The 15,654-nt window shown below is 45.8% G+C and overlaps 1 protein-coding gene and 1 long non-coding RNA gene across 2 annotated transcripts; one reads left to right on the top strand and one right to left on the bottom strand.

Moving 5' to 3' along the window:
- Nucleotides 1–2,495: 2,495 nt before the first annotated feature.
- glud1b (glutamate dehydrogenase 1b) lies at nt 2,496–11,700 on the top strand. Its single transcript, XM_076143658.1, has 13 exons — nt 2,496–3,057; nt 6,093–6,173; nt 6,284–6,339; nt 6,973–7,036; nt 7,506–7,600; nt 8,576–8,755; nt 9,780–9,917; nt 10,010–10,147; nt 10,281–10,361; nt 10,475–10,598; nt 10,703–10,794; nt 10,922–10,984; nt 11,144–11,700. The coding sequence occupies exons 1-13, from the start codon at nt 2,658–2,660 to the stop codon at nt 11,261–11,263; spliced, it is 1,632 nt and encodes a 543-aa protein (XP_075999773.1). The 5' UTR covers nt 2,496–2,657; the 3' UTR covers nt 11,264–11,700.
- Nucleotides 11,701–12,180: 480 nt separating this feature from the next.
- LOC142993053 (uncharacterized) lies at nt 12,181–13,622 on the bottom strand. Its single transcript, XR_012961099.1, has 3 exons — nt 13,532–13,622; nt 12,675–12,779; nt 12,181–12,587 (listed from the first exon to the last, which is right to left on the bottom strand). It is a non-coding gene; the product is annotated as an uncharacterized LOC142993053 (long non-coding RNA).
- Nucleotides 13,623–15,654: the final 2,032 nt, after the last annotated feature.

Below are 15,654 nucleotides of genomic sequence, written 5' to 3'. Positions count from 1 at the left end.
CCCTTGGGTGGGTGGGGGGTGGGTGATCTAATCTTATCTCCTGTGCAGAGTCCACAAGTGTGCGCCTGGGTCAGGGCCTTCATTCAGACGAGCTTAGCACACACACTGTCCCTCTCTCTCTGTGCACCATAACATGAAATGAATACACGGTGTTCGCATGTATGTGTGAAATAGTGTGAACATGCAATGAATGCAGCGTTACGTAAGAGCCACTTACAGTCACATCATCTTCGCCTTCCCAAGGAGCTTAGTTTGAAAAATGGAAAATGGACAATTTGAGCTCCTACGCCTGTTCCTGTGCTGCTGGATCACTATTTAAACACTGATGACGCTCCTAGCGTAACAGTGGACGAGAGAGACTCTTCATCGTGGCTCTTTGTGTTGTTGTTTATTCATTTCTGGGCTCTTGGTTCGCATGGCAACACATTTTCGAGCCCCTGAGTTGACGGCGATGTGGCTGGTTGAGGGTGGAGACCTGCTGTGATGTGGTGGATCAGCTTGGTTATCTGTGTGGCAGAGCGGAAGCCGACTGTGCTGAAGCAGTAGAAAGGTGACACTTCAGACTCTGTGTGGGACTTTAGCCAACTGATACCAGATACCAGAAACATCTGGTTGCTGGAGAGAATTAAACATTCACTCCAGCCTCAGTTTCTGCACAGAAGCAAATTGAACTGCAGGGTGAGAGGAAAGAACCTTTGCTGCAATCCCACCGCTCTGTAATGTAGCAGGTATGTTGTAGGTTACACCCCTGACCTGAGTCAAAGGGCCCCTGGTGAAGGTTCGCTTTAGCAAACTGGCAAAGACATCACAACTCAGTGGAAGGCACAAGTCCTCCTTTACTCCCCCTCAGAGCCTTCATCCAGCTGGCAGAACCCTCATTACCCAGAAGCCTCAGACAGCATGTTGGAAAAGGGGTAATTTCACTCACTCACACACACACACACACACACACACACACACACACACACACACACACACACACACACACACACATCCCATGAATGACCCTCTTCTCTAATTTACACGTGTTCACACATAATTGCTCACACATACAGCCATTCTTTGTGTATGCATCATAGCATGCACACATCATTGAGACAACATACACACAGTGCACAATATTATTATTTGTGTATGGAAGCTGTCAAGAGTTTAGTCTTTGATACTTTATATGTATATTGTCATGCTAAAACATTAAGAATTTACTCTGCACTTCCTTCCAAATGAGTGCCACTCATTTCTTGCAGCTGTCCATAAAGGTGGTTAATAATTGTTGCAAATACAATATAATGTAGATCCCTAGTGGAGCTGATCAGTCAGGTGACCTGATAACAGCAGGCCTTTGGAGATCCTTTGAACACACCACAAAGTACAGAACTGCAACTCTTGAGGTTAGACAAGGCTAATGAATGACCAGACTGCTTCATACAGTGGCACAACTATCCAATCCAACCTTTATTACATTGTATTTGTTTTATGTGCTTTTTATTCACTGTTACCACCTTGCCGTAGCATGAGTTAGAGCCAGTTCAGTGGCAGCTGTCCCTGTTTTGGAGAGTCCAATGTACAGTATGTTTACTACCATAACACTTAACTTACCATGTAACCTATTCATACCTATTAGTTTCACCTTCAATGAAAACGTTACTGCTGCTGGTTCTCTTTCTCCTGGAGGAAGCTTTGTAGAGCTGGACATGAGAAGGCTGAGGAAGATAGATGCCAACTCGCTCATTCTCTTGACCCTGACCTTTGTTAAAGGTTATTGTGAAAGCCAGCCTCTTGCTGACCCTCCCGTACCACCTTCCCCCTGACCTCTGTTCTCCCCCTGCCCACCCCTGATAGTGTTTAGAAGTTTAGAGGCGCTGGAGGAATGGTGCCGGTTGTATTGATGTACAGACACATACATACATACACACTTGCTGTTCTCAAACATTTTCTCCCATCTCCCACTAGTATAATTAACGCAAAGGAAAAATTAAGTAAAATGTAAATGAATGAATGAAGGCAATATTGTATCAATCACCACTTACACGAAGACACACACACAAACACACAGCTGCCAGACATACACTAAGTTGTAGCAATGTTTTCAACCTGACTGTGTATACAGTTACATGGCCTGTTTTTATTTTTGACCAATGACATAATTATCGCGGTCCGAACCTCGATGACCTCATAGCTGCCTACAGCCAAGTAACCATAATGACGTCTGAAAGGCTTCCCCTTACTTTGTTCAGACTCTTGGCCTTGACATAAATGTCCGAGTTATCCTTAAAGACATTGTTATATAATACTTAACTTGCCGTCTGAATGAAAACCGTTTTATTTCCTTCGATATTTATTAATCCATCTTTAATTCATTTGGAATTTCGCTTCATTCAAAGTCGGGAGCGCGCGCTGCGAGTTGCGCGCGCCTCCATCGGTCCTCCTCTTCCGCGTGCGTCCCGGGGAGCCCCTCTGCTCCTGTGGGCTCGCGCTGCCTTTTAAAGCAAACGGACGCAGCATGCTATTCTCCACTCGGCCAGAGGACGGGACACGGTGAGGAGCTGCCACTACGTCGCTCATTCTGCCCCTCCTGTCGTCACCCCATCGCCCTTGTGCCCTTTAGTTGCCTTTCATTAGTTCACACGGTCAGTTAGTTAATTACCCTAGCAGTCATGTATCGGTATTTCGGGGAGCTGCTTAGCCGCTCAGCGGGTACCGCACTGGCCTCGGGGTGTGTAGACTCCGCTCTCCCCGTGTCCTCGTCTCTGATGCGGGTCCGTCGCTATGCCGACGCAGCAGCCGACCAGCACGACGACCCCAACTTCTTCAAGATGGTCGAGGGCTTCTTCGACCGCGGCGCCGCCATCGTGGAGGACAAGCTGGTGGAGGATCTGAAAACAAGGGAGACCCCCGAGCAGAAGAGGAGCCGTGTGCGGGGCATCCTGCGCATCATCAAGCCCTGTAATCACGTCCTGAGCGTGTCCTTCCCCATCAAGAGGGACAGCGGAGAATGGGAGGTGGTGGAGGGATACCGCGCCCAGCACAGCCAGCACAGGACACCATGCAAAGGGGGTAAGAAAGATCCGACCGGCCCTGACACCTAGCTACAGCGAGCTACCAGGCGCTACATAGCCGTTAACAATAACAGCTGCTGCTCTGGTTTAGCCTTACACAGCTTCACTCCAGTGTGTCAGGGTGCGTCTTTGTCGCTGCCACAGCTGTTTTTTTGTCTTAGTAGCTTCGTGTATTTTCCAAACGCTTCCAGCTAAACGTGCAGCATGGACAGTGACCTTCCTGCACACCTGTGGCACTGTAGTTTGTTAGCCTGCAAGCTAGCAGCAAGCTACCTGTCAAACAGCAGGAGTGTTAAATCCAATCCATAAATCTACATCGATCTCTCTGTCACCAACAGGATATGATAAGATACCCTAAGTTTAATCTCGTCAGTTTGTTGTTTTAGTTTTAAACGTAGTTATATCTCAACAATTCATTGTCAGTTAAATGGTTCAAGATGAGTGGATCAACAGACAGTTAACGTTATAATCAAATCATCTATTTCCAAATACAAAATCACAAACATTTCAACTTCACTGACTTGAGGATTTACTGATTTCCATTTCACATTGTAAATGTAACCTTTTGTCACTCTTGGTCAGCTAAAAGAAGCACTCAAGCACATGACTTAGGTCTTTGAGCTCGTGATGGTTTTATATATATATATATACGAAGTGATTAAACAATAAAATGGAAGAATGATTCACTGATTGTTAAACGTATTGTTCTTCTAAAAGGGGGGCCAGCCATTTCCTTTCATTATGTGCCACACAATACCCCATTGTCAACCTTCTGCTGTCTGCTCTGTCATGTGCTTCATGAAGAGGAGCTGGTGAGGGCCAAGTGTCAACATCAGAAAGCTTTCAGAAATCTTATGGCCGCGTACAATAACCATTAGTCTCTGATTGATTTCATATTTTCTCCATATGTGGTGAGGTCAGCATTGGGGAAGAAATGGAACCAGTAACATGAGCATTTAAGGTTCAAAGCGTAGGATTTGGACTGCTAGAGCAATGCATGCTGGGTGTTTTTGTTCAGTAGGGGGGCAGTGATCTATAGGAATATGGGAAGCGTGAGTGAATGAGAGGGGGTGGTTGTGTCTGCAGGCATTCCTATTTGTCAGCAGTGTGACAGGTGGGGGGAGGGGGCTGTACAGGGGAGCCTCGCTCGGCTGCTCTCTCACTCTGAGGCCACATTCTAACACAGGAGAGTGGATGTTGACCCGGTTTTTACGTGGGAAATCACAAATGTATAACCAGTATATTGTGTTTTTTGGCTGCAGATGAGCAGTCGGTCCACTCGTGATTTTGCAGGATTGACAGTTTTAGCAGCTATATAGTCGTGAATGAATGAGAATATAAAAGATTGGAGGCTTGTTGTGCTTTACTATGGCTGAACAGTCTGAAAGGTCACTTATGGCTCCTGGAAAACACGGGGTTCTTAGTGTAATCATTGATGTAGGACATAGACCCTTGTCTGTACTCGGATCAGGGTAAACTACAAAGTGCAAAGGCTGGTTTGTGTGTGTGCAGGTAGGGCTTTAACCTCCCACCCCCCCGTGTGTGTGTGTGTGTGTGTGTGTGTGTGTGTGTGTGTGTGTGTGTGTGTGTGTGTGTGTGTGTGTGTGTGTGTGTGTGTGTGTGTGTGTGTGTGTGTGTGTGTGTGTGTGTGTGTGTGTGTGTGTGTGTGTGTGTGTGTGTGTGTGTGTGTGTGTGTGTGTGTGTGTGTGTGTGTGTGTGTGTGTGTGTGTGTGCGCATTTTCACGCAAAAGGAACTAATTTAAGCAGCCCAGGTTTTCTTGCCCTTTGTCAGTTGTTTAGGTAAGGAGGGACGCCCCCACATAAAAGCTTCCATCTGGCTTAAAGCTGTGATTTAGTGCTCTAAAGTTAAACAGAACTTTTGTGCGAGCGTCTTAACTTCTCACCTGCTGTCTCCACCGCCCCTATGAATGGATTTCTGGACACTTTGTCTCATTACACAGATGGCAGCGTTGAGTAATTGTAGCAGAAACTAACATCAAATAGACCATGATGCAATTAAAAATCCCTTAAACACAATGAGACGGTTGGTTGGTTCATGCTAGACAAGTTCTCCTCTGGGTTTTGAAGTCAAGAGACGGTAGAAATGAAGGTTTTGACCATTTGAGGCCCTCCGAGTTTGAATGTGGGCGCAGTTTGTTTGATTAAAATCCAGCCTTCCATTTCAGAAGAATGTGTGTACAGCTTCTGTGGTTTGGAGGCATGGAACAATGGGGCTGGATGAGGCGGGGCCGGGCTGGAGGCTCTTTATTCAGGTGATATCCGCGTGAAAAGAAACGTAGGAGGACGGAGAATAGAAGATGCGAAAGAAAAGTGATATGAAACGGAGAAATGCAGCGTTTGTTTACTAGTAGTGGACAGCGGCGACTCAAACGCAAGTCCAGAATGATGTCATTCGGTGGCACTTACTGCCGATGTCATGCCCTAGGGTGTTCAAGTGGGTGCTTCCATGGCTTTTGTTTGTCATGTTTTTGATTCTGACCCGTGGCACTATTATGTCAGATACGACACACACATACACACACACACACACACACACACACACACACACACACACACACACACACACACACACACACACACACACACACACACACACACACACACACACACACACACACACACACACACTGCACTGCCATAAGGAAAGCTGCAGTGTCCTCTTTGTGCTTAACGTCCTTGGGTTTCTCCGTGTAAGCTAACTCTGGCTGAGCTATATTTGGTGCCCGACAGACAAAACAGGCACACACACACACACACACACACGGGCTGCCTGCTCTATGATCTCATGTAACACTGCATTACAAGCTGGCTCACACATGTTGCCGGGGCGACGGTAGTACTCTCACAGGACAGACAACAGGAAGGAATTGCTGCAGCTTGTGGGGGGTTGGATTCAGAATGGACAGCTGAGATTGGTTCAGTCGTCTTCTTTTGACCTCCGACCTTTTAGTGTAGTTTCCCGTGGCAGTGGAGAGAATACTCAATTTGTTGGTTTTCATTTCTTCCCCTCAGGTATCCGCTACAGCACTGAGGTGTCTGTGGATGAGGTGAAAGCTTTGGCCTCTCTGATGACCTACAAGTGTGCCGTTGTTGGTAAGTCATAACATCCTGACACTTTATCCTTTTGAAAATCAGTAAAACAATAAAGTAACATCTACTGTATATTCCAAAGATGGTTACTCTGATTCCTCTTCTTTCCCCAGATGTTCCATTCGGTGGAGCCAAAGCCGGAGTCAAGATCAACCCCAAGAATTACTCTGTAAGCCTCAGAATGTCAACGCCCCTCCCCCTCTCCCTCCCCCACGCTCAGCAGGCACATATGTGATTAAGTCGCGTAGACACACACAATCAATAAGATTCTGCCCAGTATACATGAGCTATTGCGTAATCGCACATGAGGCGAGTCTGCCCGCACTGAGGCAGACGTGCTCGGATTTAAGATGTTCACATTCTGTTTCTCTCATACGTCGTCGCTTCGTTATGGTGTGTCTGTGTATGACAAGAAGCAATCGGTGTCTTTGATGGAAGTATTAAAGTGCATGTACTGACAGGGCCAGTGTAAGTACACTCACGAGGAGAGGAACGCCCTTGCTTACCCTCATGATGCTGTATTACTAAACTCGTGTCATTTCTCTGTCTCACACACACACACACACACACACACATTCCTGATTATAGTAGAAGCCAAAAGGCAGAGCTGCAGAAAATTATAATTTGATTTTCCCCCCCCTTTCCCCTGCACCCACTGAAAGAGAAACAGAGATGAAGATGGTAAAAGGGTGTGGCATAATGGATGACTGTTTAAATTCAGCAATACAAATAAAGTGGCAGAGTTGACTTCCCTATTTTTATTTCCAGTAATAAGTCATGCATTCTGTTTTTGCTTTGTCAGGATAATGAGTTGGAGAAGATCACCAGGAGATTCACCATTGAGCTGGCTAAGAAAGGCTTCATTGGTAAGTGTGTGTGTGTATGTGTTTGACTCTGAACTCTGAAGTTTCCAAGGCAACATTACAGAGTGAAAATCGGAAAAAAATGTGCATGCAGCCAAAACAAGTTAATGGGCGGTTTGGCCTGGATGCTTCTGACGGGGGAGTGAATCATCCAGTTTTCTTTCCCTTTCCTCTCCCTTCCCCCTCAAACTCTGCTCTTTTTGGATCGGGCCTCACGTGTCCATGGTTGCACCGGGTGACTTGAGGACACAGGCGCTCAGATCTCTGCTCACTGTACACGATCGCTGCATGTTCATTCATAAACGTTAAGAAGCTCTTCAGGTTGTAGCTCCTGTCAGGAAGCTGCAAAGGTGTTTATCTGTTTGTAAAGCACGTGTGCATGTGTGTGCATTCCTCCGCTGCAGTTGGCATTCTGTAATAAACCTTCACCTCCTCCCCCCTCTTCTTCTTCTTCTACTCCGCTCCTCATCAGGGCCTGGCATCGATGTCCCAGCCCCAGACATGAGCACAGGAGAGAGGGAGATGTCCTGGATTGCAGACACTTACGCCAACACCATTGCACACACTGTAAGTTCTCAGATCCACTTTGAGGGGTCAATGTGTCTGATTTGGCTCGTGTTCCATAATCAGTGCAGTTTTTTTGCATAATAGTCCATCTCAAACTTAATAACCATGAGATGTGTGGAACAAAATGTCCAGTCTTCCTGATTTTTTTAAAGGAAACGGCTTCCCAAAACGCTATGAAAAGGGAATCGCTGCAGTTTTCAAATGAGCTCAAAAACAAGCAACCACTGATGAGTCATTTTTGCCATGAACTGTGGTTTTCCGCTGCCTGCCTCTCCCTTCCTTCCAGCCCATGCACACATTCCTCCTCTCTTCTCTGGACACACTTAGGCCTCTGTGTGTGTGTGCGTTTGGGTTCGGACACTTATCAGTTAATCATTCTGCTATCAACACCTGTCAAACAGGGTATTTGCATAAAGCTTCGGAAATTACTTGGTTAATAAACTTGATGTACTTAGTGTGTAGGTGTTTAAAGTGTGGCTGTGTGTGTGTTCATGTGTGTATTAGCTGCCATGGGCTTGTAGTAAATAGAATTCAAATGTTATCTTTCTGTTTAAATGTAAATTGGCATTTGTTTAAGGAAAGATGTAAGAAGATTTCATTAGACTTCTTTTTCATTCCTGCCCTGGATATCCGAGTGTAGGGGATTGTGGGTAATGTGGCCTACTCAAGTTCAGTCAGCTGTAACACTGCCTGGCAACATAGCATTGCAAAACTTTGTCACACCATATTGCAAAGGTCTTTAACATGTAGTACCACTCATGGCCTCTAGATGTCTTAGTCTTAGTATTTGTTAGTAAAGGTTGAGTTTCAGATTTAGGGGTTGTTTTGTTTTGCTCATCTCCCTTCATGTCGACCTCTTAACGCAAATAAATAATCGAGACCGTAATGCAAATCCTACAGTTAGACAGTGAAACAACCCTTCAGAGTTGTGTAGACCTGATTTGATTTTGCCTTTTTGTTTGTGTGTGTTTGTAGGACATCAACGCCCACGCCTGTGTGACGGGGAAGCCCATCAGTCAGGGTGGCATCCACGGACGTATCTCCGCCACCGGTCGTGGTGTTTTCCACGGCATCGAGAACTTCATCAATGAGGCGTCTTACATGAGCATGCTGGGCTTGGCTCCTGGATTCCAGGACAAGACCTTTGTTGTCCAGGTACTCGTGCACACACACACACACACGCATAGACACAGGTTTTATCAGTGCTTAAATATTCTGCTTACTGGGAAGATCAGACCCAAGACACGCGTGTACCACATGTATTCAGTCACAGATGCCAACGCGCAGGATTTGCGTTTTCATTTCAGATGATGGGTCTTAGAGCTGCGACCTTAATGAAAGTCCAGCCATCTGTCTTAGTCCAGTACAACTTCTCTCGCCAAGCAGCTTGCAATGACCTGACCATGCTTCTTCTTCTTTTTCAGAGAGAGACAAATGATCAACAAGAGTAATTCATTTTCTTGGCGAGGATCAGTATGAGAATAATACCTCTGTGGTATTCGTTAAAGGGAGGATTGAGTTTGTATTGTTTTAGAGGAGAGGCTAGACTGAAACCTTAAATGGTTTACAGGTTGCTACTCATTTATACAGCGCGTCTGTCACAATAGTTGGTGGTTGTGGCAACAGGAACAGATCTGTGTTCAGTTTCACTTCCATCACGTCACATGTCGGTGTCTGATGTTTCCACACATGTCGACACATACACACTTTTATATTCCGTGTATGAACATTTGCCTGCATTTGTCCTCCAATAGTTAAGTTGCGGTGTAAGTTTCACATTCACAGCAAGGAGAATCAACACCAACACACAACCTTTTTATAGATGATTCTTGTAAAAGGGGATGTTTGTAAAAGGGGGGAGTAGGCAAGGGTTTAGCAGTCAGGATGTGTGTGTTGTAGTGTGATTAGATTGTCATCGATCCTCGGAGATCACCGCTGCCAAGTCCATATAGATGGAGTAACCCAAACTGACCACAGGGTGCCACCAGAGTGTGAAATTGCTGGTATATTAACCCTGCGTGCATCCAAATAAGGATTAGTAAAACAGCTTTAACGAGCCAAAGCGTTATATTATGATCTAACAATATACAATTCAGGTACTTAGGAAGAGTCACTGCATAGTGTTGCTGACATTTAACCTGTTGCTGTACCTGAATCCCACTCATCTGAATTCTCCCAGGGCTTCGGTAACGTGGGTCTCCACTCCATGAGGTACCTGCACAGGTTCGGGGCCAAGTGTGTGGGCGTGGGGGAGATCGACGGCGCCATCTACAACCCGGACGGCATCGACCCCAAACAGCTGGAGGACTACAAGCTGGTACGTAAAGGGTTCGGCTCTCGTCTCCATGTGAGGTCACGTATGTTCCACCACGGTCCCTCCTTACATGTCACCCTTTTTATTCCGCGCAGCAACACGGGACCATCGTAGGCTTCCCAGGGGCCAAACCCTATGAAGGGAGCATTTTGGAAGCCGACTGCCATATCCTGATCCCTGCTGCTGGAGAGAAACAGCTCTCACGGATCAACGCACCAAGGATCAAGGCTAAGGTAAAGATTCATGCACAGCGCCGACATTCCGGTCACTGTTTGAATTCCCCTTGTTGTGGTTTGAGTTCTTTGAAAAATCCCATCCTCTTTTAAAGCTTTTATTCTGGTAACGTGTGTGTGCCTGATCATTCAGATCATTGCTGAGGGTGCCAATGGTCCCACTACCCCAGATGCTGACAAGATCTTCCTGGAGAACAACGTCATGGTCATTCCTGTAAGTACACACACAAACACACACACTGTCTTTTACTCTCATACCAAATGTACACAGCAGCACCAATCATCCCAAAACAAGCAGGTGTACGAGTGTGTGTTGTTGTCTTGCAGGACATGTACCTGAACGCCGGTGGTGTGACGGTGTCTTACTTTGAGTGGCTGAAGAACCTCAACCACGTCAGCTATGGAAGACTGACCTTCAAATACGAGCGGGACTCCAACTACCACCTCCTCAGTAAGTACTTGCCTCCTCTTCATGCCTTCCGTACGTTTCCATGTAGCGGGAGAGAGCGACTGCTGACGCCTTCTTTGTCCCTCCCCTCCTCTTTTGTCTATTAGTGTCGGTGCAGGAAAGTTTAGAGCGGAAGTTTGGCAAGCAGGGAGGACCCATCCCCATCGTCCCCACTGCTGACTTCCAGGCCAGAGTTGCTGTAAGTGCCGCACACACAGGCATGCATACACACACACACACACACACACACACACACACACACACACACACACACACACGCACAATTGAATTTGCATATCCATGACATGACCTTGGTTTTGATGCAGGGTGCCTCTGAGAAGGACATCGTCCACTCTGGGTTGGCCTACACCATGGAGAGGTCGGCTCGGGTAAGTGAACTCCCATCCTGCTCTCTACATGACCCTAATCCAAGCCTCTACACTGAGAGAGCCCAATTTTGGACTTATTGTACCATAGCAATCCAAGATGACGCGTTGAACTCGCTCGCCGATAACATCAGTCCTTGTCTCCTTTGCCGTTTTTTGTAGCAAATCATGCGCACAGCAAGCAAGTACAACCTCGGTCTGGACCTGCGGACGGCGGCGTACGTCAACGCCATCGAGAAAGTCTTCCAAGTCTACAATGAGGCTGGGCTCACCTTCACATAAATGGCCAATCACAACCTGCCGTCATACAGCACCCCCCCCTCTCTCCCTTTACTATGGATGACCCTCTCCTGCTTTCCTCCGCCTCCCATACAGCCTTCTGAACATATCAGTGCTTACCTCTGCTCGCTAGCCTGGTAGTTAGCCGACGTCCTGTGATCTCTGCGCTGCCAATATATCAGTGTCTCTGTTTTAAATATAAGCCTGTCCTCATTTTTATCTGAGATGTATTTTGAAAAAAAAAGAAAAAGAAGCCAACAGAGAGTCCCACTTTGAGAGTTAATGAACGACTCTGTCCCTCCCCCCTTAGCCTTCCCGTTGCTGTTGTTATGGCAGCCATCTTGAGAGCTCCTTTCCGTGGTCCCAGAATGTATGTGCGACTCTTCTGCTGCGATGGTTTGAGCTGACAGCACTACAGATGCCTTATCTCACAAACGGGTCCGCTCCGAAAAAAAAAGGGAGACGGCCACTTCGAGTTAACCTTCATGGGAAGGGAAGTAGATTTAGCATCGTGCTAATATAGGAGAATAATAATTTATTGCTCTTGAGTTGCTCTATGACTGGAAGATTAGTGGTGACGTTGGCGGGGGGGGGGGGGGGGGGGGGGGGGGTTTAAGAAGGATTTTTATTTTTAGTTCTTGGCTTTAGTATTCTCCCCCCTCCTCCCCTTCCCACCTTATCCCTTCTCTTGTTTTCATCCCTTTGCTGAGCACTGGTGAACGTCCCCGTCACCAAACGCAGCTTCAACCCCGAGACCAGAAACCGGGGACGGTCGGCACGGCGACGGCCCGTCCGTGTGATGGCTCGTCCCCTGCTTGGTATTTTATCCTCCTAACCGTCCAATTCCTTATATGGAAATAACTTTTTATTTTATTGTTGTTTTTTTTGGAGAACCAATAAAATGTTCACAAAAAGAGACAACACTGCGCCCTGACAAGTTTATTAATGCAATATGTGAATTACATTTTGTTCTTTTGTGAATTCAGACAGGACGTCATTCCTCATGTTGCAGTGCTGGTTGCACTCTGGCTCTCAGACGCACAAAGTTATCCTCAAAGGTCTTTAGCTGCCTTGCTTTTCCCAGCACAATAACCTTCTTATCATTGTATACAGCAATGGTACATTTACCAATGACGGCTTTTTCCTCTATTATGACTCTGAGCCATTCAACTGGCCTGTCGGTATAGAAAACAAAGTTGGTTCTTGTGCCATCTCTCTTGACATCATAGTAGAGAACATCTATATTGTCCTCCAGTGTTTGCTTTCTGAAGTTCTCCCGTTGTTTTTTTCCAAAACCTGCAGGGTACCGAAAAGGAACAGCAGGCATCTGTAGGAGAAATGTTTTTTTGGGTAATTTTTGCTTATTTTTAGTATTACAAAATATTCAGTGCTCTCTCTTAGTTTGCTGTTATACTTTGTATTTCTGCTTTGATTGTGATCTGCCCTGATCTGGTTTAATCCACGTGGAGGTGTGTGTGTGGTCTGCTGGTCTGCTGCCTGCTGGTCTTCTAGCTGTTCCCTGAAGACAAAAGACAACGCGAGTGGAAACTCCTTATTTATGTAAGTTTAAGAGAACCTGACTCAGACACTCACTACCTGTTGTTCCATCCGCTAGTTTCCTCTAGTAACAGGCGGTACTGGTCCAGCTCTCTGTTTCAAGGTTCCGAATCATCAGCTTCCACGCGGTATTACCTCAGCAGAATTTCACTAATGACTGACGATTATTTAAGCTGGTGGCAAGGAGACTCTTCTCCTATTCCGAACCTTTTAGTTTTATCTTATTCAGCTTGTGCCTTTTAATGGTCACAGAAGGGGCAAATCTCACAGCATCATAAGGAAGTCACAAATCATAAATATTGATTTCAACCACATACTGATTAGAACTAATAATAATGTGGCACGGGTTGCGCACCAAGAGATGATCCTCTCGTCCTGGTGGCTTGTCATGTACTGAACCTCGATGCTTGGGCAGCTGTGACTTTTATAGCCTTTGCCATGACTCACTCAGTCAGGGACACAGGTTGCTTATTCTTAAACCTCTATTCCGTTTATACTTATTTCCTGCCTTCCTATTATGTCCTCACAGGATGCGAGTGTTTCTAACTCTCAACTCTTTTCTGCCTATGTCATTGCGTACAGTTAATCAACATTTCTAGTCTTATAATCATTGTACAGAGTCATAGTCATATTCCTAATTCATCTCAAATCATAGGTGCTTTTTACATTGCACCATATTTCCTGTACACAATCTTTCAGGTAAGTATTACTTACTTCCTCTATTAGTTGCTATTTGAGTGAATCACCAACAGACTTGTCATCTGGACGTAGATTCTCCTGCAGCGAGACGAAAAAGAATGGCCTCATTCAATTACTTGAGGTGGTACTTATTCATATCGCTCCTCTTCCGATCCAAGCGCCACGCCCCCCACCCATCTTATCTGTGTTGCTCCAGGCAGGGAAGTTGCTTGTTAATCTGGATGAAACTGCTGTTTCGATTTCTGATGTTTTACTTTCAGATGCACCCACAACCAGGTGAGCGTGTTTTAGAAGCTGTGGCTGAAATGAAGTGATGATCGGAGGCTCACTTAGAATTGTAAGGAACCTTGACCTTTGACCGATCTGAGACCAAATCACCATTGAAGGTCCGCCTCACCTCCCAGAATAACCTGCCGGGTTTGATCCAGGCAAGTCTTTATTAAGCCTAGAAAGTTTTTATTATGTAAGTTAATTGTCAGAAAGTTGTACCTCACTTTTAATATTATCATGACCCAAATGCATCCTGTGATTTAAAACAAACACAAACATATAGTCGACACGCAACACACTGCTGGATTTCAACAAAACCTTTTTAATTTCACTGGTACTGTTTATAAAATCAGCAAGTCTGCTTTGATGCCAACTTAAACATGATGCGTGATTGTGTAGCATATCTGGATTTGTGTTAGTGTGATGTGTGTGTGTGTGTGTGTGTGAGTATGTGTGTATTTGTGTGTGTGTGTGAGTGAGTGAATGAATGTCAGATTGCTCAGTAAGGCAACATGCAGTCATCAGTTTCCATTGGCTTCAAAGTAAAAACACCCAGACCTGTTCCAGACACAAACACACACACTTTGCTGATTGGACCTGTTCTACGTTACACACTCATGTGCACCCATACATGCACACACACACACACAACAGTGCACACGGATACACACACTGAAGCTGGGCGGGCGAGCCGTGGAGTTACAAAAGCGGCGAGGGGTCACTGTGAATGACGACACAGGGGAATCCTCTCATTGGCTGAGACAGCTAAGGGGCGGAGCCACAGTTTGGATTGAACGCCACATTAACAAATACATTCAAACAGTTACAGCTCATTCTCCTATAGATCAGAAATGGGAGTAAATAACTGACTGATGTACAAATACTGATGCTTTTACTTTGACATGCAAACCAGTTTCACAAACACTAAAGCAGCTTCATCACTTGTTTTCATCCCTTTGCTGAGCACTGGTGAACGTCCCCGTCACCAAACGCAGCTTCAACCCCGAGACCAGAAACCGGGGACGGTCGGCACGGCGACGGCCCGTCCGTGTGATGGCTCGTCCCCTGCTTGGTATTTTATCCTCCTAACCGTCCAATTCCTTATATGGAAATAACTTTTTATTTTATTGTTTTTTTTGGAGAACCAATAAAATGTTCACAAAAAGAGACAACACTGCGCCCTGACAAGTTTATTAATGCAATATGTGAATTACATTTTGTTCTTTTGTGAATTCAGACGCGTCTTCATCTGGAAGCTGGTAATAGGCAGGGACACCACAGTTGTGGACGAGGGCGTAGTCCCATCACCTCACAGGACATCATTCCTCATTTTGCAGGGCTGGTTGCACTCTTGGCTCTCAGACGCACAAAGTTAATCTCAAAGATGTACAGCTGCCTTGCTGCGCCCTGCACAATAACCTTCTTATTATTGTATACAGCAATGGTACATTGACCAATGACGGCTTCTTCCTCTATTATGACTCTGAGCCATTCAACTGGCCTGTCGGTATAGAAAACGAAGCTGGTTATTGTGCCAGCTTCCTTGACATCACAGTAGAGAACATCGATATTGCGCTCCAGTGTTTGCTTTCTGAAGTTATCCCGTTGGGTTTTTCCAAAACCTGCATGGTACCGAAAAGGAATTACTTGAGGTGGTACTTATTCATATCGCTCCTCTTCCGATCCAAGCGCCACGCCCCCCACCCATCTTATCTGTGTTGCTCCAGGCAGGGAAGTTGCTTGTTAATCTGGATGAAACTGCTGTTTCGATTTCTGATGTTTTACTTTCAGATGCACCCACAACCAGGTGAGCGTGTTTTAGAAGCTGTGGCTGAAATGAAGTGATGATCGGAGGCTCACTTAGAATT

This window comes from Genypterus blacodes, unplaced genomic scaffold (genome assembly GCF_046128005.1).
Source record: "Genypterus blacodes isolate CSIRO-AG114 ecotype Tasmania unplaced genomic scaffold, CSIRO-AGI_Gbla_v1 ptg000026l_1, whole genome shotgun sequence".
NCBI lineage: Eukaryota > Metazoa > Chordata > Actinopteri > Ophidiiformes > Ophidiidae > Genypterus > Genypterus blacodes.
This window is presented reverse-complemented; position numbering and strand designations above follow the sequence as displayed.